At 48.3% G+C, this 25906-nt stretch overlaps 1 protein-coding gene across 1 annotated transcript in view; it reads left to right on the plus strand.

The window, feature by feature from the left end:
• The first annotated feature begins 2651 nt into the window (after positions 1 to 2651).
• PLCL1 (phospholipase C like 1 (inactive)) overlaps positions 2652 to 25906 on the plus strand; it is an 851314-nt gene continuing 828059 nt past the window's right edge. Inside the window, exon 1 of the mRNA XM_085648672.1 lies at positions 2652 to 3829. Coding sequence (XP_085504798.1) covers positions 3662 to 3829 — 168 coding nt within the window. The 5' untranslated portion in view covers positions 2652 to 3661. The remainder of the gene's footprint in view (positions 3830 to 25906) is intronic.

Genomic DNA, 25906 nt, shown 5'->3' on the forward strand with positions numbered 1-25906 from the left:
CTGTGAGCGGCCGGGGGCAGCGGCGGAGCCTCTGGAGCCTGGCGCTGGTGGTGGATTGTGACCCGCGGCGGAGACGGAGGACCCTGGGGGCGATGGGCAACCCTGTGGTGCTGAGGGGACCCCGCCCCTCCGAGTGCTAGCATGCGTGATCGTCGGCCCGCGGGAGGGCTGGCGTGGATTGGACCGGTGGTGCCCCCTGCCTCGTGGCCCTTTGAGACGGTGGGTGCTGTGCCCTTGCTGGTGTTGGCCTTGGGCATGCTGGACTTGTGCTTCCTGGGCAGCGGGGGGAGCCCTCGCTTGGTGGATTGGGCTCGGGGCTGTGTGGTCCCCTGGCAGCGCTGGATTGGGAGCAGCGCCGGACTCCTACTTACCGGCCTCACCTCGGAGTGCACGTGATCGGGTGCCGCGACTGTGCACCTGCGGCTGCCCGCTGATCCCCTCCTGCCTAGCTGAGACCGCGGTGGTCGCCCCTGCCCCGGGTGCGGCGGACGTGGACTTGCCCTTCCTGGTCCTGGTGCTGTGGGTCAGAAAAGGGCAGGGTTTGCTCGGCCGTATGCCCCGGAGATACCGTTGGGCATGTGCACGGCCCTCCCGCACGGCCCTCCCGCACGGCTGGGATTGGTCGGCTCTGGCTCACTGGGAGGAGTGTGGGGTGCACATGATTGGGGACTTATACGGAGATGGCGTTTTGCTGTCGTTCCAGGATCTGCAGGGGGCATATGACCTACCACGGGGGGACTACCTTTTGCATGCTGCCTTGGTGCGTGGGATCCAGAAGCACTGGAGGATGGGGCTGTCGGAACCCCCAATTTCCCAGGGATGTCAATACGTCACTATGGCGGCGGGTACGGTTAAGGCCATTACTTGTCTGTATAGACGGTTGTCCACGGAGAGGCTGGCACCCTTGGAAGTCCTGCGGGGTAAATGGGAGGGGGATCTTGGCAGGCCCATTCCTGAGACGACTTGGGCACAGCTTTTGCGGCGGGCCTGGAAGGGCACGCGCAATGCTAGATTCCAGTTGATCCAATTTTACACCCTTCATAGGGCTTACCTCACCCCGGTCAAAATTCTGCGGTATTTTGGAGACTCTCAGTCGCCATGTCCGCGATGCGGAGTAGAAGGGGCTGATTTTGGTCACATGTTCTGGTCCTGCCGGGGCCTGGGCTCGTACTGGGCGGATGTGGTGGCGTGTCTGAATCAGGTGACTGACCGTGAGTTGGAGGTGGAGATGGGGACTTGCCTTTTGTTGTGGTTTCCGCACACCCCCCGCACCAAAGTCACAAGCAAGTTTTGCGATTTGGGGCTGATACTAGCGAAGCGGGAGCTCACTCTGCATTGGAAGGCCACGCCCGGCCCGAGTTTTCGGAGATGGAGGGGGAGTTTCCTGGCCTGGGCGGGAAGCGAAGGGACGCTTCGGCTTCAGATGGCCAGGCGGACCGCTAATGAGAAGGCGCTGGATGTGGCGAGTGCGTGGGGGGTGTTGGTGGAAGAGCTGTGCTCCTGGGAGACGAGGAATGTGGAGGCTGTGGAGGATGGGGATTCTGTAGACGTGGATGGGGGAGTGGAACCTGGGACGGGGTCGGTGGGGGCCACGGGGAGTACATGCAGGACGGGGTCACTTAGTTACACTCATGGAGGACTTGCTATCTGCACTCTACCTGGGCAGCGGTTGAAGAGCGCAGGTGGGAACAGGGCTGCGGAGGGAGGTCACGGCGGGGCCCTCTCTCTCGGGCTGAATACTAGCAGGGGTTTGCCCGTTTGCCCGGAGCTGGGATGTCTCAGGCCATAGGGCCAGATGGAAGGTGGCTGATGAGGAATTACTGCGGGCACACTGACTGGGGGGGTGGGGGTAGAGGGGGCGGTGGGTGGGGGATGTAGGGTAGGAATGCAGTGGAACGGATTTCTCCTGATGCGTATTTTGAGGGGGGATTCTTCGTCTGCTGGTCATATGTGTAATGTTGGTCTGCAGGACCCTGGGTGTGAAAAGTTAATAAAAATCTTTTACCAAAAATGGATAAAAGCAGACGAAAATAACAAAAATATAAATACCATAAAACCAGGAGCCCTAATTACAATATGGTAAATACAGGTTTAAAAATAGAGGACATGTGTTAACATACAAATGAGGCAGTTACATTTGATTCTATACATGTACCATATTTCACTGGTGCTGTGCTATTCCAGCTTCGGTGCTGCACCTGTTAAAAGTGTTGAAGGCGCCACAGCATTGCCATTTTTCATTTTAAACTGTTATCTGTGCAAGTATGCCCCCTTTTTATCCCGCTGATTTTGCTGCACAAAAGACACAATGATGCATTTGGAATTGGTCACAGCGTTATTGCGACTTTTTGAAAAATCGATCCCCGTGGATACCAGAAACTTAAACATGAAAATGTTTACTCCTGTTCTTTTTCTTGTCCTGTTGCTTTCGGACAAGCTCATCTTAATCACGCCGCACAACGTCTCCCCGTCTCTGTCAGAGTGCTTTCTCCTCCCCTTTATATGGTTTGCCAGAAAAAGGGCTGGGCAGTGAAGCAGGCTCAGCCCGCCAACCAATCAGAAGGTGGCAGGAGCCAATCAGGAAGCGCGGTGGTCAGGAAGGGCGTGACTCCCCTCCGGGGAGCCCTGAGCGCTATCCGCTCCCTGCAGCTGGATCCCGTGGAAGGGACCAGAGCTGCTGCTGCTGGAGCACCAGCCGTGCTCGTGCTGGGCTGAGCCTCCCATCTGCCCGGCTCGCGCAGCCCCCTAGAAGGATCGCGCTGCTCTCTGAAGGCTTGCGCAGTGCCCTGAAGACTCGTCACGCTCTGCGTATGCCCTCGCGCAGCGCCAGTCACAATGCTCTCTCTGTGACCGCACAGGGACAGCTGCACTGTGGCGCTCTCGGGGGCGCCCTGGTTACAGTGTAGCTCCGAGGCTGCGGGGCTCTGGAGCCCGGACCTGTTACTCTCAATCTTTGTGGACACATCTATCCTCATGGGTCTGTCTCCCGAGAACAATAGCCCTTAGGGGTTAGCCGGTGGCCGTGGCTCGCGTTCCCCCTTTGTCTCTCTACCTTTGCGCTTCTCTCTGTAACTGCAGCCCTTGCTCCATCCATTTGGTGTTTCCTTGTTAGATTTCCTCCAGTTTTACATTTCTGACCCCTTTGATCTGCTATCCATTTGCCTCTTCTGGGACTTTTTTGTTACTCAATCCATTGTTAGGCCTTGCTCCCCTGGTGTTCCTTTTCAGGGTTTCCCCATATCTACGATTTTCCTCCTCACCTCACTGTTTCTAACCCCCCCCCAGTCCCCCCCAGCCCCTGCCATTCTTCTCCCAGCACCGATCTCACTTTCTCTCTCTTATTCTGTATCCCAACTCGTGTGTCCTTTCTGATGGATTTGGTCACTTGGTGTATCTCCGGATCCCCTCACTTCCTAGTCTTCTACTGACACCTTACTTCGTGCCCTACTTGGGCACCCTTTTCTAGTCCTCTTTTTGGTCGCCCTCTTTCTCTTCTCCCTGGTGGGCTCCTGCCACCTTCCCTGGTACCTTCTTGAGGCCCCCCCCAGGCTTGCACCCAGGCTCCCGGTTGAGTCCTGCCTCTTTACCTGTGAACCTCTGTGGGTTTCGTTTGACCTCCCCCCTCTTGTTGACTCCTTCACTCCCCTCCTGACCCGGTGAGATGGCTGAGGGTGCAGCGGAGGCCGCTGGATGTGAGCTATGCCCTGAAGAGTCACCCCTCGGAGGCAGGCGCCGGGACCGCAGAAGCGGGGTGGCTCTGCCCGCAGAACATGAGGCCAGCCTGCTGGAGGCAGCCAGGGCCACGCCCAGGAGGAGCAGCATCATTAAGGTAAGGGGGGCACATGGAGCGCTGTTCAGCTGGGGGGTCAGGGGCTAATCCGGGCAAGTTAAAGGCTCCCTGTCTTTTTGTTGGGTAGTAAAAGGCAGCAATATTAGGGGTGCTGGGGGCGGGACATACCCTTAGTAGTTGGTGTCACTGCTTACCTGTTACTCTCTACGGCACAATGTTTAAAATGGGGAATAACTTCTTACATCATGTTTCACAACATATGCCAGTCTGGGGAAAGCCTGTACTGCTCGTATGGGACCAGGGCTGGCTTGAAACGTGTTGTTATTAAACTACTACAAATAAAACATGCCTGGTGAAAAGTGCTGAGCATCTCATTCGAGGACGTTTTCAGAGACGATATCAACCTTTGAATGGGTGGTTGCTTTAAGGCAGTGTGCGCTTCGGTCGCTGTCTAATGCTAGGGATGCTGATGCAGCCCTCCCAGTGGGTCCTCTGAACACATCTGAGGGCTGTGGCGGGATTTCGGGCTCTGATGATGCGCTATAGGCAGGCCATTGCTCGCCCACAGCGCCCTTGGAAATGCTTCTGACCTCTGGCTCTGCGGGTGACATTACTGTCTCTGGGTGATGTTCTTATCCTGTTCAGCTTTCACAAGTAACTTGCATTGGCGAATATTATTTAATAGACATACTGTCTCAAAACCGTGACTAAATATCGTGGCTGGGCTGAGCTCTGCCAGTGTGTCGAAGCTGGACTTGGTCAAGTCTAACAGGTCACTGGTTTGTGCTAAAGTAACCACTTTAAAGTGTCTTGGGAATGTAATGTAGCAGCTGTGCTGAAAGGTGCCAGTTCTGTCATGTCCGGTGAGATGTTTCTGTTTTGTATAATGTGCCAACTGTGCTGCCTTTTGAAATAAATCCCCCTGTCCCTGACGGCATTGCCACTCTTTCATTATTCCTGTGCTTGAAGGTGAGGGGGATTCTTCTGTCAGGTGCCCACCGATCTATGCCTCAGTGACCCTGCTTTCATCGCGACCTTCTGCAGGGTGGGTCTGGTTTGAACATTTTTGCCAGGGCTGATTGTGGTTTGCAGGCCGGCCATGCGTGACAGCGCCTTTCTAAGAGCACTGCATGCTGAATGTGTATTTTGCCGTGGACGTAAACCGCTGGTATCCTGAAGTTTCTTGGCACTAAATTACCTATATTTAGATTGAGGCTGCACACTGGGGCACTATGCAATAGGCACAGTGCGCTACTATACTTGTTAATCACCCGTTAGGCTATACTACAATGCAATACACGGCTGCGTTGCTCTAAATAGGGTCCGCTTGTGCACGAAGTGCACGAGACTAGTGCACGCTACAGGGTACAGTAGATTATGAAAATAGTCTTCACTTCGATTCTTTATGCAGCATTGCGCTCGTGCCAATTGAATGCTATGCTGAAGACAGTGTTCTCGGCCTGTGCGCTGTTTAAATGCTTATGCAGTGCACCACGCACGTTTTCCTGGTCTTCATGTCTAACACGTGACGCACGCAGTTTTCTCGAGGCCGTTGCTTATAGTGAAATTCATAAGCTGTTTACAGTGATAAAGATGTGCTCTGCTGTAATTGCTTTTATATAGCGCTTACTACCCCTGAGGTAGGCGTTGAAGCGCTTTGTGGCGAGAAGAAGGCTACTGCGGAATCCAAGGTTAGTGGTTGATCCAGTGATGTTGTTGGTTATAAGGATTAGTCAAGAAAGAAAACAAAAACATTGCATGCTTTTACTTCAGTTTTCTTGAAGTAGACTCAAATTAATACCAGTCAGGCTCTTACCGGTGGCTCTGAGGTTCCAGGCGGATGGTTGGTGAGATGAATGGGCCGCCGGATTGAGGTTGGCTGTTGTTGGTGGCAGAGGCAGGGGTTGGAAGGAGAGGCTGTGGTCTGGAAATGAGGTTCGAGCCATTTGCAGAATGACAAGAAGAGAGATGAAGGCAGACAGCCATGAGAACGAGAGGAGCAGATACCCTGAGGTATGAGGCGTGCAGAGGATGGAGGGTAAGGGGAGGGTCAGTCACTCTGAAGAAAGAAAGGAGAGCGATTATTGGGAGGAAAGCAAGTTCAAATGTTCGTGCAGGGCTTTAGAATGATATATTTAGAATGATGGTGGGAGAAGCCTTTATGAGATCCCAAGCAATCTGAGAAAGTAAACTGTAGATGGAAACAGCATCGTATATGGTGCTCCATGTTTGGGGAGACAGCGTAAACCGTTGCACTGTACAGAATGGAGGCCTGCTAGACAAATGTGCACATTTGCTTGGCATAAGCACGTAGAAAAGTGACTACAGCCTCTGTAGAAATTGAAACTGATGCACGAACACGTTATTTGGTTGTAAGTTTCATCGGCTTTTTATTTTGTTATTAAAAAAGTGGTTGTTTTTGACAGATTGCAATCACTGCTTGTCTGTAGGTGGAAGCCATGCTTTGTTTCTGACGGTGGTAAAGTTAAGTTTGTTTTTCGTGCTGTTCATAAGCCTTGTTGTTGAATGTGTAAGTGCACAGTGCGATGGATAGTCTCGTCTGTTTTCTCCAGCACACTTCCGCTGTGTCAGTGAACCGTGCGTCTTGGTACGTTCTGCAGGGAAGAATGCAAAGGCTGTGCTGATATTTTTAATTATTGTCCCATGAGAAAATGCTAAATCTGAGGCGGAAGCAGCCCAGGACACACTTGTTAATTTACTTCTTCCTGGGTTTTCGTCTGCTCTAAGAAGAGATTGGAGCGCAGATCTCCCAGACCGTCAGAGATCCAAAGCGAAATGCTGGCATCCTTCTATCTTGGGCGAGGGGTCATAGAGATACTCGCCAGATGCTCCAGCCCACCCAAATACAATGCTTGTCCCACCCCCATTTACACTCCTCAAAACCCCCTTCGATATTCACGACTGTGGGGATCTGGTCTGCGCTGTTGGTCCCCAGGTCCCTGGGAGTAATGGCCTTGATGGGGCTGGTTGGATAGGTGGGTCCACTTGCCCCAGAGGGGCTGGGGTGCATTGATTATGTCCTATCGATGCTCTGGGTTTGCCCCTTGCAGTTGCTTCGGCTCCTGGGCTCTGCTCACTGCAGAAGTCGTCATTGCAGAATAGAAGTGATTCAGTTCTAGGTCTCTGATAAGAGCTTCCTGTAAGCGGACGTGTCGTTGACACGTTTCAACGCTTCATTCTAAGCTATAGACCAGTTTCAGTTTTTTTTTTCATCAAGTGAGGAAGCTGCACATCTGATTAGTGCTGTGATGCCATTAGTGATCAGAAATAAACAATCTGCTGAGTCCGGATGAGGGACTGGTACTGCTACCGCGAGCGTCGACACTGATAAGGAATATTGGCTGTTACTTCGGCCTTTGGATTCTTTTATATTTTGAAGTGAAAAGTGAAGGTTAATACGAAGGACCTGGGTTTTACTCTCCAGACGAATCGATCTACTTGGAAGCCTGTGGTATGCTGAACGTGTTTACGATTTTTGAACCCAGGCTCTTAATGAATATGTTGCAATTTTGGAACCATTTGATTGTCGGACACTGATTGAGTAGACCAAGACACTTCTGCCCTGACGAAGTTCCTTATGGAACGAAACGCGTTGGCTGATGTCCAAATTTTAAATTGAAAATTCAATAAAGAATATATTTTGGAATACACTCGGAATTTTCTGACTTCATCCTGGTGCACCGTCCTTCTTCTTTAGGAAGCTGCTCATCTGATTAGTGCTGTGATGCCATTAGTGATCAGAAATAAACAATCTGCTGAGTCCGGACGAGGGACTGGTACTGCTACCGCGAGCGTCGACACTGATAAGGAATATTGGCTGTTACTTCGGCCTTTGGATTCTTTTATATTTTGAAGTGAAAAGTGAAGGTTAATACGAAGGACCTGGGTTTTACTCTCCAGACGAATCGATCTACTTGGAAGCCTGTGGTATGCTGAACGTGTTTACGATTTTTGAACCCAGGCTCTTAATGAATATGTTGCAATTTTGGAACCATTTGATTGTCGGACACTGATTGAGTGGACCAAGACAAAGACACTTCTGCCCGGACGAAGTTCCTTATGGAACGAAACGCGTTGGCTGATGTCCAAATTTTAAATTAAAAATTCAATAAAGAATATATTTTGGAATACACTCGGAATTTTCCGACTTCATCCTGGTGCACCGTCCTTCTTCTTTAGGAAGCTGCTCATCTGATTAGTGCTGTGATGCCATTAGTGATCAGAAATAAACAATCTGCTTTGTGTTTGCTTTGTAAGCCTTTGGAAGAACCCTGCACTTTAGGCAAGGCGCTGGCCTCATGCACCCCGTATTAACCCAGGGTCAGGCTGTTGCTATGCCAATGGACTGCTCTAGAACATGTGGGCACAGTTGTCCTACATTATCATCCAAATCTTGGACTGCTGTCTTTGTACAATTTTTCTGGTTTGTAACAAGAAAGCTGGTGCGCATAATAGTGGCAAGTGCAGGCAGCGGCGCATGGGCCCGCACTGCCAGTGACACCCCTATCGGAGCACCCATGAGAGACTCCGGTGCAAATTCAGTTCTCCTGATCCCCTTCCTCTTGTCCTCATTTCTCCCCAGGACATTCTCCTCCTCTTGGTCTTTTCCCCCCCATGGTCCTTCTCATTCTCAGTATCCTCCTCCTCTTAGTGGTCTTCCGCCTCCTGGTTATTCTCTTCCTCCTCGTGCTGTCCTTCTTCTCTTCCCTTTAGTCCTGATTTTCCCCCCTACTCCTTGTGGCTTTGTACCTTTTGCTGCAGGTCCTTCTCCTGACCGTTTCCTGACCATCCTTTTCCTGGTCTTCTCGGCCCTCTTCATACTCATTTTCCTCCTCCAGGCCCTGGTCTTGTTCCTCCTAGTCTCGACCCCCGTCCTATTGGTCTTTGTCTCCCTGATCCCTTGAGTCCTGGTCCCTCTGGCTCCAGCCGCCTCCCGTGTCCTCATCCCCCTCTTCAGTGTTGTGGTTTTTCTCTTCATCCTCCTAGTCTGCCTCCTGGTCCCCCTCCTTCTCCTTCTCGTACTCCCACCTAAGCCTTTGTCTGCAGGTCCTGGTCAGCGCCCCTACCCTCCTAGTGCTCCTTCTATCGGTTCTGAAGTGGCCCTTCTTCCCCCGCTCCTGATTCTCCCAGTCATCATGGCCCTAAGTCCTCTTCTCAATCTTAGTTCTTATGGCCTTTGTTCTCCTCCAGGTCCTTGTCCTCTGGTCCTGCTCCTGGTCAAACCTAGAACTAGTCTTCCTCAATATTGCGATTATGGTCTTAGCTCACCTGGTCCTCCTTGTCATCCTGTTCCTGATCATACAGGTCCTGATCCTGGTCCTGTTCATCACTGGCGTAACGAAACTTGAGGGGCCCCCCTGCGAGGTATGTTGAAGGCCCACCTCCGGACTCTTAAGAAGCTCTCTGGGCAGAGTACTGTGCGGAGGGGGCCAACTGGAACTTAGGGGCCACCCACACCGCGGGGGCCTGTGTTGCGCCGCTGCTGTTCATCCCTCTGGTATTTCTGCTCTTGATCCTCACGGTTGTGGTCCTTCGCCAGGTCTTGGTCGTATCATCAATGCTCTTGGTCCTGTTCCTGCTCTTCTCAGGCCTCATCCTGGTCCTACTTCTCCATCCCCCCTCGTAACCTCAATCCCCCTGATGTCAACTGCCCTGGTCCCCTGAGTTCTGGCCCAGGTGACCCTGCTGGTCCTATTACTACTGGAGCTGTTCAGGGAGGGCAGCTGGGGCTCTGTGCCCCAGGCACGCCCTTATTGGGGGTCACACACGTGTGTTTATTATTTACCTAATAAAAAGCAGGCCTGCCCTTTTCCTGTGTGATCCATCTAATGCTGCAGTACGACCAGGTGGCACCAAATAACAGCTTTTCCCTTTCCCCCTCAATTACAAGCTGCAACTTTGACTGAAAACCAATAAGAGCCATGCAGAGTTTTTGCCCATGGCCCTGCAACAGCTTCTGGCATGTCTGCTTGGTCCCCCTGGTCTCCCTGGGCCTTGTTCCTTCACCCTAGTTCTTCTGATACTGGTACTTCTGGCCACGGCCCCTTAGTTTCCTCCCTCCTTATCTTGGTTCTTTTTCTCTTCCTGTTTTTGGTTGTCCTAGTCCTCGCTGCCCTGGTCCTCCCGGCCCTTATGGTCCTGACACTTCCTGTCCACGTGTTCCTTTTTTGTCCCGGGACTCCTGGACTCCTGTGGGTGGTAGTCCTGCTGTTTATCTTGGTCCTCTTGCTGGTGTTCCTGCTTCTTTTTCAGGTCAGGCAAGTACTGCCCGGAAGATTGTCACCCGGGTTTTTGTTTTTTCCCCCTGATTTTTAGCGGCTTCCTGATTTAGCCAGAGGGGTGGGGGTGAATAGGCTTGGGTGAAATGTAAATGACAGCAACATGTTTTACATAATTTGGGTATTTCATATTATGTTTATTACACAAAATTCTCGAAATTATGCCACTTTGCATAATTGGGTGCCATTTGCTGTAAAAGTTTACAGCGAAATGTGCCATTCATGATAAAAGTTTACCGTAAACGCCTGGAAAAACTGAATGTGAGTAGCCGTTTTTGTTCATGGTGATTTTGTTGCACCTCGCAATTGATGCAAAGATTCATTCTGCTCTAAAATATTTTGCGTAATTATGTGTCATTTCACATAATTTAGCTGAAATTTCGAGTAAATTAAATGAATGCAAATTACACCAATTTCGCACACCTCAGCTGGTGAACTCTACAGGATTGAATAAGAGAGCCCAGTGGAGACTCGTCTCTGCATCTCTTTTTTTTATTTACTGATACCGAGCAACGGCAGAGCATTAAAAACGGTGGTGTTGAGGGATCTGCTGTAGAGAGTGTGTCCAGCAAGTTTTAAGGTAAAACGGTGGTTAGTTAACAGGTGGTTAATACCCTTTCCTGGAGAGGTATGTGTGTGTATTCTCTGACCAAAAGTTTGAAGCACAAGTAAGTAGCACAGAGAGAATGTGCTTGTTTCAGAGCGTGCAGTGTAATGTGTAGGTCACTGATTTATAGTTTGTGTAAAATAGCTCAGTGGTTTAATGCAATTGTTGCAGAGTCGTATGTTATCTGCGAGGCACTATCCTGCAGCCCAGTGAATTTTGCACCCGCATGAGAGAGCTGAATGTAACCTGTGAGGCATAAGTTTAGCACCTTGTATATTTTTCGCAGTCTTTGGTTATGCTAAGGGTGTTAGCATTATTTTCTTCGTGTATTAATAAATATTAAATACTTAGTGCTAATATTAGTTTAGATTCACATGCAGCCAGTCAGTTATTCCTGCATAGACCTACACCAAAAACCGGCTTTCAAATCTCAGTTTGTGCGTTTACAATTTGACAAAGCTTGCTTTTATTTCCTGCGATTGTCTTTTGTCTGAGTATGACACCAGATGTTAGAATCCAGATGCGATCCTTTGACATAGAACAGCTCCCAAAAGTGTTGCTGGTTGTCTCTCACCGCGCTCGCCTGAGCAGGAAAGGAAGACCGCAGCGTGATATATGTGTGTAAGCAGTAGCTGCTGCTACCAAAAGGGAGGGGGGTGGGGAGGGTAGTGGTGCAGGACGGAAATAAAAAAAAAACACTTACCTGGGGCCGGCCGGCTGGCGCCTCTTCTCCGTCCTATTCTTCCTGTCTCCCAGCGTTGTGATTGGTCTGAGCGCCGAAACACGGCGCTCAGACATGGACTGGGAGGCTATGCATGTTCCTACCAGGCTGTGTGATGCCGCCTGGTGGGGAAGATGCAAAGTGCGCAGGACTGTTTGGCCTGCACACTTAGGGAGTGCAAATTACTCGTCTTCCTTCTCTGGCCAGCCCCGGAAAACATGATAATTACGATATGTTATTATCATTTTCTATTTCCAATTGAAGTCAGTGGGGCGACTTCCATTGTGTGCAAGTGCTCGTATTCACGCACAGCGCCAGGCACAGTATATTTAGCTGGGCCCAGATCCTACTGCTGGTTCATTAAAAACAGCAGCATCTAGGATTCTGCTGCGGTCCCCCCTTTTCTAGCTCTCCTTAAGAGGATGCACTTCTTTGACAAACAAGACCATGATTATTCAGTCAAAGAGGTGGGCGAGCCACTGAAAGCCTGGCTCTGGCTCAGCTCGAGGTCCTGTTGGAACCTCGAGCCCATAACGAGCCAAGCTTTCGTGTGGTTTCTGACTGCTTCCCTCCCTTTAACCAGGGAGGCGTACGGCCAGAGCTGCCGACTGTGGAACTGGTAAACCAGGTGCAAGTCTCGGCGTGGTCTCAACATTCTATGATTCTGGACAAATCCCTCCATCTCCCCATGCCTATAAACAATGCACGTGTCCTTGTGTAATGCAACTAGTGCCATGCAAGCGCTCCGCCTTTGAGTCGAGTGTGCGCTATATTCAAAAACTGCACTAAGAGGTAAAAAGAAAACCTTAACATGAGGAAAGACAATTAGGTAGATACCTATTTACTGGCTATTTGTACAAAGTGAAACCAGGAAACCTGAATCAGTCGAGGCTTCCCCCCTTAAACTGTGTGATGTTAGACAAATATTTTATTTCACCAAAATTCGTTTTTCTTTATTCTCGTGAATGAAAGCACTTTCAAATATGTGCATTCAGAATACCAGGTGAACAAAACTATTACTTTTAATAAGTAATTCTCAGATCCATATGTTAAAGTATACTTTTTTGAATTTTGAAGAGACTTAATCATATTTTACGTGATGTTTGTTGTACGATATACTTAGGGAATATTTTCAGGGATTGGCTTGTTCACGGGCTCAAAGATCGGAGCCAGACCCTTGGCTCGGCTCTCTCTGTTAATTTGGTGACTCGCCCACCTATATTCAATCAGTCGTGCTCCCATGCAACCTCAGCAGCATAATTGTTACTTTATATTTTTTAATATATATATATATACCATTTAGTTTTGGCTCTGTCTCTTCCATGAACTCATATTTGAGACAGTTTTCTTTATTAACTTCTCTATTCATTTTAATACAAACATGTTAGTTTTGCACAGCTATGCAATAAAACTGAAAGAAACAAGGTCAGCACTTCGCATCGAAGAGCAATTTTGTGGCTGGGCTTAAGGAGGGGAATCTTGGTTCCATGGAAACCTTTATTTGTTGTGAAACTTGTTTAGATATTTCCATCAGCAACCCTTTGGTCCAGGCAACATGAAGGTTCATGATAGCAAAATACCCTAAGACGTGTGGTCGACTCACCAGCCAGTCCCCGGAGAACAGAGGTAACAGAGGTGTGATGCTTTTAGCATCTTAGCTTCTTCTCATGTTGAGTTCACACAGCACACCAATGACCTCCTGCCTGTAGGCACTCATCCCTATGAATGTCATGTCCTTTCACTTAAGAAAATCAATAGACTTTCAATTTGATGTCCATGTTCACATTTCATCACCTGCCGGCTGTGTGGCGGGTGTGTGACATGACCCCTTTGGTTCTTCCTGTTCGTCCTATTTAGAGAACAGGCACTTAACGCTAGTGGAGAAGGAGCGACTCGGTTTGCAGATGATCGCCTTGAGGCTTTATCAAAGGCGTATCAGCACTTCAATGGCCGCCTTCTCGTCGCAGTCTTTACTATATGAAGAGGCTTCCACTCAGTGGCGGCTCCTCCTTTATGGCGGAGGAGCGTCGCCCCCTCCTGCTGAGAGTCAGCAGAGACAAGGACATACATAAAATGATAATAAAGCATTTTATTATCATTTTTCTGTGATTTGCAGGCTGCCTGCCAGCCGAGGGAGTGGTGGGGACAGCCACAGTGACGCTGCTGCACCAGGGAGAAGGGGGAGTGGTGCGCTCTGCTAAATGCACATGATGGTTTGGCCGGCCCCAGAGGGCCAGACCATCCTGCGCACTCAGCTTTCCTCCACCCAGCGGTGTTGTACAGCTGGGCGGAGAAACCAACACGTGCTTCCAGTCTATGTGCGAGCACCGAACCAAGGCGCTCAGACCAATCCCAGCGCTGCTCACATGCTGGGAACTGCATTCCCAGCATGTGAGCTGAGAGGCGGCAGCCATCGGAGCAGGTATGTGAAATGTTAATAATTTTTTTATTGACTTTTCTTTGTGATCCCCCGCCCCCCCGCCCCCCACTTCATAGTACAAGCGGCCACTCCTGCTCCTACTTCAGTTACACCCGTACTACCAAAGGTATTCATATTCATACCCATATTCTTTATTGATAACCAGTGCTTAATTTGTAAAAAATGTAAGTGCCAGGGCCCTTCTTAGGAGGCCACTGCAGCTTGCTCCAACCAAAGCCCCTGCCAGTGCTGCTAATAGCAGCACCAACACAGCCACTAACCATCGCACTGCTCCAGGAGTGGCAATTCAGACTATTCCAGCCACCCACAGCTATAAGAAGGGCTTGAATAGTCTGCACTGTCATTTCTAAAGTGTAGTGTATTACTATACACTATTGTTGTGCTCATCTCAAAATAAGACAGACAGTGTCTACATTTGGTGGACTGTCACTAGTGCTGGTGTTAAGAATTGAGTGCTGCGCTCTATTAACCACCAGCACAAACTAAGCACTGTTGATAACACTGCCTACCCTGGGGGGGAGGGGATACAATGCCAAATCTTACCTCTTTTTGTCATTGTTACATACACAATGAAGGGACGTGAGACCTGTGACAAAGAATAATAGGAGGTGGAGTAATTAATATTTCCGTAATCGAAGCTTAGTGGTCAGAAAATGCCTTGTGCTTCACATGTAATCATTTAGTTTGGGGAAATGTATATTAATGGAGAGAGAGCCGGTGGCTCCTGTAACCGAAGCAATGTATCTACCAAGACATTACATTACAACAATATTACAGGTGGGTTGAGACGAGAAGAAATGATGGCAATTGCTGTGTAACAGTGAAACACGCACATACAGTACATGCCATATCACATGTAGAGATACTTGTATTTTATTTAAAGATAGGGTGGCACTGGCAGTCACACTGAGATCGGGTGATGGTGGACTGCGAGGAAAGTTCATGGAGAATGGAGGTAAGATGTTGTGTTTGTGGTGGTATGCAGGTGATATGCAGTTGTAACTGGCTATTAATAAAAGTCAGTCAATGTGTGAAAACGTAACTTGCTTAAGGTAAGAGAAGCCAGTATTTTTTAACTATGGATAGATTTACAGGACTTTAAATGACACTGTTTTTAACTTATATTTGATTAAACATACTGTTGTATCTGGCTTCAGTGCTATGCATGCTTCTCTGCCTTGCTGCTCAGCCAGTGTGTATGTGCTGTAGAATGTTAGTATGAGTGATGAGGTCATAAAGTGTTGGGTGCCTGGTTGAGTGTCAGTTGAGCGTATGGGCTGAGCAGCAAGGAGGCTGCTCCTGGTGGGGTTTGTGTATGTGCTGTAGAATGTTAGTATGAGTGATGAGGTCATAGAGTGTTGGGTGCCTGGTTGAGTGTCAGTTGAGCGTATGGGCTGAGCAGCAAGGAGGCTGCTCCTGGTGGGGTTTGTGTATGTGCTGTAGAATCTTAGTATGAGTGATGAGGTCAGAGAGTGTTGGATGCCTGGTTGAGTGTCAGTTGAGAGTACGGGCTGAGCAGCAAGGAGGCTGCTCCTGGTGGGGTTTGTGTATGTGCTGTAGAATCTTAGTATGAGTGATGAGGTCAGAGAGTGTTGGATGCCTGGTTGAGTGTCAGTTGAGAGTACGGGCTGAGCAGCAAGGAGGCTGCTCCTGGTGGGGTTTGTGTATGTGCTGTAGAATGTTAGTATGAGTGATGAGGTCATAGAGTGTTGGGTGCCTGGTTGAGTGTCAGTTGAGCGTATGGGCTGAGCAGCAAGGAGGCTGCTCCTGGTGGGGTTTGTGTATGTGCTGTAGAATCTTAGTATGAGTGATGAGGTCAGAGAGTGTTGGATGCCTGGTTGAGTGTCAGTTGAGAGTACGGGCTGAGCAGCAAGGAGGCTGCTCCTGGTGGGGTTTGTGTATGTGCTGTAGAATGTTAGTATGAGTGATGAGGTCATAGAGTGTTGGGTGCCTGGTTGAGTGTCAGTTGAGAGTATGGGCTGAGCAGCAAGGAGGCTGCTCCTGGTGGGGTTTGTGTATGTGCTGTAGAATGTTAGTATGAGTGATGAGGTCATAGAGTGTTGGGTGCCTGGTTGAGTGTCAGTTGAGAGTATGGGCTGAGCAGCAAGGAGGCTGCTCCTGGTGGGGTTTGTGTATGTGCTGTAGAATGTTAGTATGAGTGATGAGGTCATAAAGTGTTGGGTGCCTGGTTGAGTGTCAGTTGAGCGTATGGGCTGAGCAGCAAGGAGGCTGCTCCTGGTGGGGTTTGTGTATGTGCTGTAGAATGTTAGTATGAGTGATGAGGTCATAGAGTGTTGGGTGCCTGGTTGAGTGTCAGTTGAGAGTATGGGCTGAGCAGCAAGGAGGCTGCTCCTGGTGGGGTTTGTGTATGTGCTGTAGAATGTTAGTATGAGTGATGAGGTCATAGAGTGTTGGGTGCCTGGTTGAGTGTCAGTTGAGCGTATGGGCTGAGCAGCAAGGAGGCTGCTCCTGGTGGGGTTTGTGTATGTGCTGTAGAATCTTAGTATGAGTGATGAGGTCAGAGAGTGTTGGATGCCTGGTTGAGTGTCAGTTGAGAGTACGGGCTGAGCAGCAAGGAGGCTGCTCCTGGTGGGGTTTGTGTATGTGCTGTAGAATGTTAGTATGAGTGATGAGGTCATAGAGTGTTGGGTGCCTGGTTGAGTGTCAGTTGAGAGTATGGGCTGAGCAGCAAGGAGGCTGCTCCTGGTGGGGTTTGTGTATGTGCTGTAGAATGTTAGTATGAGTGATGAGGTCATAAAGTGTTGGGTGCCTGGTTGAGTGTCAGTTGAGCGTATGGGCTGAGCAGCAAGGAGGCTGCTCCTGGTGGGGTTTGTGTATGTGCTGTAGAATGTTAGTATGAGTGATGAGGTCATAGAGTGTTGGGTGCCTGGTTGAGTGTCAGTTGAGCGTATGGGCTGAGCAGCAAGGAGGCTGCTCCTGGTGGGGTTTGTGTATGTGCTGTAGAATGTTAGTATGAGTGATGAGGTCATAGAGTGTTGGGTGCCTGGTTGAGTGTCAGTTGAGCGTATGGGCTGAGCAGCAAGGAGGCTGCTCCTGGTGGGGTTTGTGTATGTGCTGTAGAATGTTAGTATGAGTGATGAGGTCATAGAGTGTTGGGTGCCTGGTTGAGTGTCAGTTGAGAGTATGGGCTGAGCAGCAAGAAGGCTGCTCCTGGTGGGGTTTCTTTCTGTACCTTGTACATCCTTCTTACCATCTTACATCTTGCTTAATAAACCACTTGAAGACACCACTTGGACCGGACATTCTTTCAAATACAACACATATATTTATTGTTTTGCTTTTTTAATTCGTTTTGTAAAATCTTATTAGAATCTTGAAATAACAACAAAAATGCCCCACTCCAATCATCTAAGCAAGAAAACAAAAACAAAAAATGAACTGCAGTGTGATCATATTTTGAATTTTTATTTTGTCAGCAACGGGTGCACCGTTGGCCTTAGAAATGTGGCTTAGGGCATGCTAGAAGGATCCTTAAAACATTGTTTTCACAGTTCTGCATTGGCTTTGAACAACAGTAAATTAACAGTGTATTTTGTTGTTGGCTACATGTTTCTTTGGCTGAAATTGTATTATCCCTAATTATGTAAGACACCACACCAGTTGTAATGAGAAACCTTGTAATGTGTTAATTTAACCAAACATACTTGATAATGCATCCTTCAGTGTTTTGCACTACTCTCTACTGTGCGACCTTGCTTTTCCTGTGTTCTTGCCAAGATTCTTAGAACAACCGCAGAATTGTGGTGTGTGGAAACATGAAGAAATCACTACCAAACCAAACCAAAACTCTATGCAGCTCTGAGTAACAATACACTGCACTTCTGGTTTATGGGTAATCTCTGAGCATTTAACTGGCAGGGAATTGGGCAGACGCAGGGGAACGCTCTTCTGAGTCCTCTCACGTTGAGTGACGCAAGGTGGGAAACCTTGTATCTTTGGTACCCCAGTCTTAGTCTCCTGCTGCAGCTGGAGACCCTACACTTTCCAGCTCACACATTTTCACAACTTCCCACTCTTCCAACACTCCGAGTTGAGTAACAAGCCTAGAGTATGATGTTTAAGGTTTTTATGGCATAAGATTATTTTAGAAGTATCTCCCTTATGTCACATTGTTATAGATGGTCAAGGTGAGCGAGGTAGTATTGTTCATTTTCTACATATAAATATTGTTTATAGGGATATGGCTGATGATTTATTTCCTAACATTTTTCCGTAGGGTATGGGCTGGTAGGGTTTTGGTTCCCGAGGGACATGTTGATGCCCTCACACCCACCACAGCCACCAGTTAAGGTCCATGGGCTCGCGGATGGACGTGCCTGGGCGTCTAAAGGTTTTTCATTGGTTCCCGAGGGACATGTTGATGCCCTCACACCCACCACAGCCACCAGTTAAGGTCCATGGGCTCGCGGATTGGCGTGCCTGGGCGTCTAAAGGTTTTTCATTGGTTCCCGAGGGACATGTTGATGCCCTCACACCCACCACAGCCACCAGTTAAGGTCCATGGGCTCGCGGATGGACGTGCCTGGGCGTCTAAAGGTTTTTCATTGATTCCCGAGGGACATGTTGATGCCCTCACACCCACCACAGCCACCAGTTAAGGTCCACGGGCTCGCGGATGGACGTGCCTGGGCGTCTAAAGGTTTTTCATTGGTTCCCGAGGGACATGTTGATGCCCTCAAACCCACCACAGCCACCAGTTATGGTCCATGGTCTCGCGGATGGGCGTGCCTGGGCGTCTAAAGGTTTTTCATTGGTTCCCGAGGGACACGTTGATGCCCTCACACCCACCACAGCCACCAGTTATGGTCCATGGGCTCGCGGATGGGCGTGCCTGGGCGTCTAAAGGTTTTTCATGGTTGCCTAGTATTGCCTCCCAAATGTGTCCTTGGGTGTTGCTTGGGCGCTCTTGCACAATTTTTAATGTGGATTAGTTTTCATATTCAAGGGACGGGTTGTGCTTCTTACAAGTCTAATTTTGATGTGGAACACACTTATTTTATAACCATGCTCACTTCTGAGTTTATTCTGGTATATATGTGACCACTATTCTTCCTGATTGAAATAAATGCGAATCTTAATGTGCCAAGTTTTTTTTACGATGCAAGCGTGATCTTGTGTAAACCTCGATTACTGGGGTTTGCATATTCCACATAATCTCTAAATTTCGCTCGTGATAGACCTGGCTTTGAGTAGAAAATGTCTTGCAGGAAGCCTAAAAATGGGTTCCTCTTATGGTGCATGCTCGCATCGCTCAGGGCTTGACTTCAGAAGCTGGACAATAAAATGAGCACGTGCCCTTTGTATTTTCCATAATCCGTAATTCTCGCAAAAATTACACCGAGCACAAAATCACAATTTTTGCTCACTCCTACAGTTTTGACAGTGTTCTGTTTATTGCACTAGGCCTGGTAGTGGCGACAGCCTCAGGTCTGTAGCCTATGGCCCAGCAATCCACACCTTAATCAACAATCTGTAGTGCCACGGTCGAGAGATCCTGGGCTTGGGTTCTCCTCCGGGGGCACACATCTCGGTATATAAACAAAGGTGCGCTGGGCTGGTTTTCAAGCCTGCAATCCCCTGGTTAGCTGAGCAGCATCCGATTCTATGTGATAAGGGTGACTTTCAAACACTACTGCCGCGCCTGATTAGCAGATCACTTGGAAATTGTCAGTGTGTGCCATCGAAGCAGAAAAGGGACTAATAAACGTGATTGATGCGCGTGCACTGCGCTGAGCCCAGCGGAGGGGTGAGGCCTCGTGAGCGCCGCAGATAAGTGGCGTCGGTTCCTCACCCTCAAACATGCAGGGTAGCTGGGAGTAGTATAGGATCAGGGAAGTTTAGATTCCTGCTAGATGGTGGTTTGCAGGAGGCAAGGGGAAACTGCACGAAAACGCTCGCCACTGCTCCTTGCCTGGTGCCTGCTGGCGCTGCCTGCTCGCATGTCTGCTGGCCTGTAATGGTCTGTCCATCATCGGTGTATGCCACACATTATCGATGCAATAAATAGTGTCTGCGGATTTGACCTTCACATATGTTTGTTCTCGCCCCGTTTTTAGGTGACCACATTAACATTCGCGCGCAGTGATAGTCATTTGTGGTGCGGTGCGTTTGAGTCTTGGCCCTCAGTTCATTTAACTATTGCGTAATCCGGATTTGCAGCAGGTGTGAGTGCCTGATAAGGACTCTCGGAGGCTTTGTGTGAAAGGTCGCATGTCGGAACGTCACAAGATTAGTTCATGATCTGAAATCAGACATTAATTGCCTCAATTGATCTCCTGGTTTCCTTGATGCAAGAATCCTTGGTATAAATTCCCTTGTTTGGGTTGCATTTTGTATTCTAGATTTTTATTATGAGTGATTGCCATTTAATTTGTGGTTATGCTTGCTTGTGAGATTTCCTTTTAGTTTTTTCTTCAATGTGACAAATACACCTTTCAAAGTTAAGTATCGCATTACTAATTTAGGAGTAGGACATGCATGTGCCATCAGGTTTAGACCCTGCCGGCACATTAAATAGCACATACATGCCACTGTATCATTTCATTGTGAGCACGCTGCACTGTACGTCTGGATTTCATGAACGCTGATGTTGGCCCTGCAAGAATGGTTGAAGCATGGAGAGTCAACGCATGTACCTGATCAAGAATTGGCAAAGCCAATAGGTCTTACCTATGCAAAAGCTATTGAGTTTGCCAATCAGTGTCTTTAGCCATGCTGTACATCAGCGTGGCTGCGATGCAGCATGGCTAAAAGTTAGAAAGAAGCGTTATGACGTCTTTTTTCTTTTGGCGAGTGGGGGTGAGAAACATGGACAATGGGAGGGCGGGTGGGAGAGAAGAGACAATGGGAGAGAGGGTGGAGGGCAAAGGATAGTAAAGTAAGTGCTATGATGCATCACTCGTTGACCACATCATAGTTCTTTTTATTCTTATGGGGGGGGCAAAATGGACAGTGGGAGGGTGTGGTTGGGAGGAAAGAAGCAACACGGGCAACAGGAGGTGGGGGTGGGCGAGAAGAAGCAACATGGACAGCAGGAGGGTGGGCGTTGGATATATGAAGAAACACGGTCAGCAGTGGGGTGAGAGGGAAGAAGCAACATGGACAAGGGTGGGCGTGGGAAGGGAAGAAGCAGCATGGACAAGGGGTTGGGAGGAAGGAGCAATACCAACAAGGGGGTTTTGGAAGAGAATTAGTAACATGGACAAGGACAACAGGGAAGAAAAAAATAATACTTCAATCACAGCACGAGTAGCAGAAGGTCAGTAATCAAGATGAAGCAATCAGTACTTGGTCCATGCTCCAGACAAAGCTGGCACGCGCTGTCCAATTAGGAGGCAGCAAATAAGAGTGAAAATGAAGTCAACGAATGGTAAACAATGGGTGGCCTCTAAGCCCCTTGTGGCCTCTAGGCCCCTTGTTGTACATAACATCTCTCCAAAGCAACAGCAGATGCGTGTACCGTCGTAGGCAAGACCTAACGAGTCAGCGACTACATGCCTATAGTGTTCACAAGTCACTTTTAAAGCTGTGTTAGAAAGACCTCCTCTCAAGTTTTATAAAGTTACAGGCATGTATTTACCTTGTCTATGAAGGTCAACGCATTTCTTTGTGCCCATAACTTGGCAGATTCATCACCACAAAAGTTTGCCATGAGCCTTTTGCTTACTATTCAATATCTATATTGTACGTTAGTGGAGTGTAAAATAGCAGAACTCACATCCTTAAATTCGAAGCAATCCGGGATGCTGTAGAATGAAGATGGAGAACAGAAGCATTACATGTGTCTACAGTTTTGAAATGGTAAAAATACATTTTAGTCATGTTGCCTAAGTTTGGAGTGGTGTTTTTTTTTCTCCTTAATAGATCTATCTTGTTCATACAATAGGGCAAACATTGTTGGATAATGAGAGGAGGGGACAGGGGAACAGGAAGAGTATCACCCTTCATTTGCTTTGAATAATATTGTAATATTTGAATACTCCGGCCATAAAGAACTGTGTTTCTAAAAATGCTTTCTCGCTCACCTGCAGGATTCCGCCCTGGCATATAGAGCCCATGATCAGAACAAGCCCCTAGGGGAGCCTGATAAAATGCCGGTGGCAAAGTTCTGGGTGTTTTGTGATCAACAGTGCTGGTTTGATGACATTGGTGGGCATCAGAGGCTAACATGCAGTATTCTGGAATGTATGTGGCATAAACATCCTTTCATGTTGGAATATGGGATATCATGAAACCAGTGCACTTCAGCTGTCGATCATGTGCTGGACATTTGCAGGGCAATATGTTCTTGTTTTTGCTCAGGAGTATAACTCAAATAGCCCTAAATACAAATGTTGTGGAGTATGGAGGGGCATGGCGGTAGCTTCATCTTATGCTGTTGATTTTGATGCACAAATCCTTAAAATGTGATAGTGTGGCAGTTTGGCTATATATCATGAACTATGTGCCCCTCCTTTGAGGACCAGGTGCTGCTATTTGTAGATACTGAGGCCATGCACTTCATTTTTCTTTAGCTGACATCCAGCATTGTACCGTTTACAGCAAATTTGTTGCTAAATCTTGTGCTGAAATCCCAGGGACAATTTATGCCTCTACTGTCTTTACCCATTGTTTTGTTTTGAGATTTAAAGTTTTGAATTGCATCACAAAGTTTGCTGGTCAATTTCCCTTGTTTGACGGTATAGTTGTTTCTGCATTCTAGCTGTTACCAGCCAGGAAGTCATGTGGATGTGGTACATTTTGCAAGGGCACATGGTGTGATTAGTTACATTGATAGCATTGTAATGAGAGAATTTGTGGTTCAAAACTATTCCATTCCCTGTGTGATTGATACTGGTGGTTCATCTGTTTACGTTGCACTCATAGCAACTGCTCCTAGATGACGTCCATAAAAGGACACCTTTGATGGACGACAAGTATGTACCAGGGAATCCCTTACATTTAAAAATGAACCTAGTAGTTGGTGGCTTGTAGGAGCAAGTGTTAAAATCTTACTGGTATTCTGATTAATATTTCAGATCTTGTGAACAAGTGGATGAAAAGTGGTAACCAGAGGTGACACGTCCCTGATCTTGTAATTTTACATGCTGAAGTAATGCTTCCCTGGGCCAATTAGTGCCATTTGTAAGCACTCCTCCCTGGTTTACATGGGCAAATTCTTGTCACCAATTTATTTTTCAGGTGCGTTAGCTATTGAACAAATTACGCTGTTTCACAACTGTTCTGGTTTTTAGTGACAATAACCCCCTGGAAGGTTTTCCCAGAGTGCCTGCGGGTGAAGGGACTGCTAGTGGACATTTCTTTCTGTAGGTTTTGTATGTACCATGGAGGGAGTGGAAGTGGACTACTGTATGACAGAAGGATCAAATCAACAAGGGTCACAGTATTGTTGCTGTGTGACCACATCAAGTGCAAGGGCTCATCCTGTTCATGGAGCCATTATAAGAACACGAGTCATTTCTTCAGTGCCTTGTCGGATGAATAAAATATCATCTATGAAACAAAACAGCAATTTTATTTTTAAATGGATTTGTAGTTTGGCCTAGAAATACTTCCTCAAAGTGGCCTATGTAAATGTCATCCAAACTTGGGTGGAAAAAGCTGTCCCCATTGAGGTTCTAGGCACCTCCCAGAAGCACTTGCTTACTTTCCCTGCAGCTTGACCACTGTTACATTTAGAGAGACTTTAGAAACGCATACATATAGCGCAGAAACCCCGTCTGGTCGGTGTGAGCTGACAACTTTTGATGGAGGATGGTGTAAGGTCCATGGATGTAATACTGTTTCATGCCTCTGAAGCGGTTCCTGTGTACCATCTACTGCTGCAGGCAACTATGAAGTAACTGCTGCCTCTATTCAAACTCGCAGCACTGCAGCTCGGCAGGCAGACGGGTGTGCTGCAGATCACAAGTGGAATCTGCAAAATTCAACGCAGTCTTTCATTCTCCCAAACCTTTCAATCCAGTATCCTGTCTCTGGGTCATTGTAAAATCCAACATTTACAATAACTGAAGCATAAAAGTGGTAGTGGTTGTCATACAGAAACATGGCTGCCTATTTGTGTAATTGTGAATATCGACTTTCTGGAATAAAAACAGCCCCGCAGCAGGAAGAGCCGAGAGAAAAGGGAATGTAAATCTTCGCAAACCACGGTGCTTTTCAGTAATTGATAGCAGACAAGCAGCTGATCTAAAAAAGAAGCCAAGTGTGCAGGTTTTATATTTAATGCCTGCTGTTCTTTCCTTAAGTTTTAAACCAACTTGACATGTTTGAAAGAGATAACTCCGCAGCAGCAGAACCGTGACGCCTGCACGCTTGCTTAGTCTGGGGCCGATCTGCCTTTTATCTGCGCCCTCATGCATAGCACCTTCACTGTCTGCGCCTGGAGGCAGCACAGACAGTACATGGAGCGTGGCAAGTTACACACACTGCCGGTCACTATGCGGCTTCAGAATAAAGCCGCACAGTGATTTTTAGGTCTCGCCTGAGACAGCGCTTTAGCGCTGCACTGGCGAGACTTATAGTAAGCAAGTTTTGGAAGTGCAAACAGTGGCTTTTCAGGCCTCCAAATACAGTGCATGTGCCCCGGGCGCGCGCACCATTTGGCAGCCTGAAAAGCACTGCCTGATCACTTGCTTTGATGTCCTCAGTGAGCCGCGCGGCCACTGAGGACATCAAAGTGCACACCATTTGCCACCCCCTTGTTTTTTCCTTTGATCCCTATCTTTCCCTTCCTCAATCTCACCCTCTCCCTGCCTTTTACAACTGCGGCCCGCACCACTGCGCCCGCCCCCACTCCCCCCTCCCACTCCCTCCTCGTCAGCTTCAGTGCGCTCTTGTTTCACTGTGCATCTGACACCTGCCCGTGGGTGATGGAGCTGATAACAAACAGCAGATTTGAGGCGCTGTGAGCTGATTGGGTGCTTCAACAGCAGGCCTTAAACAGGAAACTCCCCAGTCCCAATCGGGACCTGTAGCACCGCCATCATAACTCAGAGTTTAGGTTGGAAAATGTGTGCGGATCTTTTCTCTAGAGATATAACTTTTGCTAAGTTTTAAGTTCCATGGCGTTTCAGCAGGAAGGGATGTTTCACTGTTTTCAGCAAAGTATACGTTCTAGAGAACCATATGTTTTAAAAACAAACAATGAAATATGCTTCATAAATTTCATGTCATGATTTTTCATTTCGATGTCTCGAAGCGAAAAAAACTCATACCGCAGAAATTTTTCTCTAGATCGACGTAGAAAGATTACAGAAAAGTGTCTTTTGCCCAATGGACTAAATCGTGTGTACGGCTATTTTTCAGTCAAAAGCGGAAGATCTTTGAAAAAGCGCAACAGCCTATATTAGGACCTATATAATGCGGGTGAACGTTTGCAGACCCTCTCTCCTCATAAACCTTAACCAAGCTTCGCCGGTACATGCTATATTTATTGCGTACATTGAGGCAAGGCGCGGGTCACTGCCGCATGCTGAGGAGATGAGGCGAGGGGACTGCTGGTCAGCAGGGAGTCTGAGCAGACGCCTCACTGCTTGCCCTCACCGTCATGAATGCATGTATGCGCGCGTGGAGCAGCAACGGAATCCGTTGGGACCAGACGCGCCATTGAAGTTCACAGTACACGCCTCGTAATCCCTGCGTTTCGAGTGCGCAGTGTTAATCACAAGGCCCAAGGTTTGTTTTCGTTACAGACCCGAGCGAGGCTGAGCGTGGCGACCATTCCTGACGAACATATTTCATTCATTTGCTGCACTGCCCCTGGTTTGCAGGGGGAGGAGGGAGTGAGCTCTGGCACTGTGCACGGGCGGTGGGGCCCCGGCCTGAGAGTATCTGACTGGGTCCAGAGCGTGGAGCCCCCCCCCTCCCCCCCCCCATGTACTTTGTGGGAGCCCCATCACGCTTCACTACGCCACCGCGATCCTGTACTGGCGACTGCGCAGCAATGAAACGAAGAGTGATATTTTGAAACCACAGGTCTGCCTTTCAATGTAAAGGGACCAACCTGCTTTTGCGAACGGGATGCGAT

Source organism: Triturus cristatus, chromosome 3_2 (genome assembly GCF_964204655.1).
Source record: "Triturus cristatus chromosome 3_2, aTriCri1.1, whole genome shotgun sequence".
Classification (NCBI taxonomy): Eukaryota; Metazoa; Chordata; class Amphibia; order Caudata; family Salamandridae; genus Triturus; species Triturus cristatus.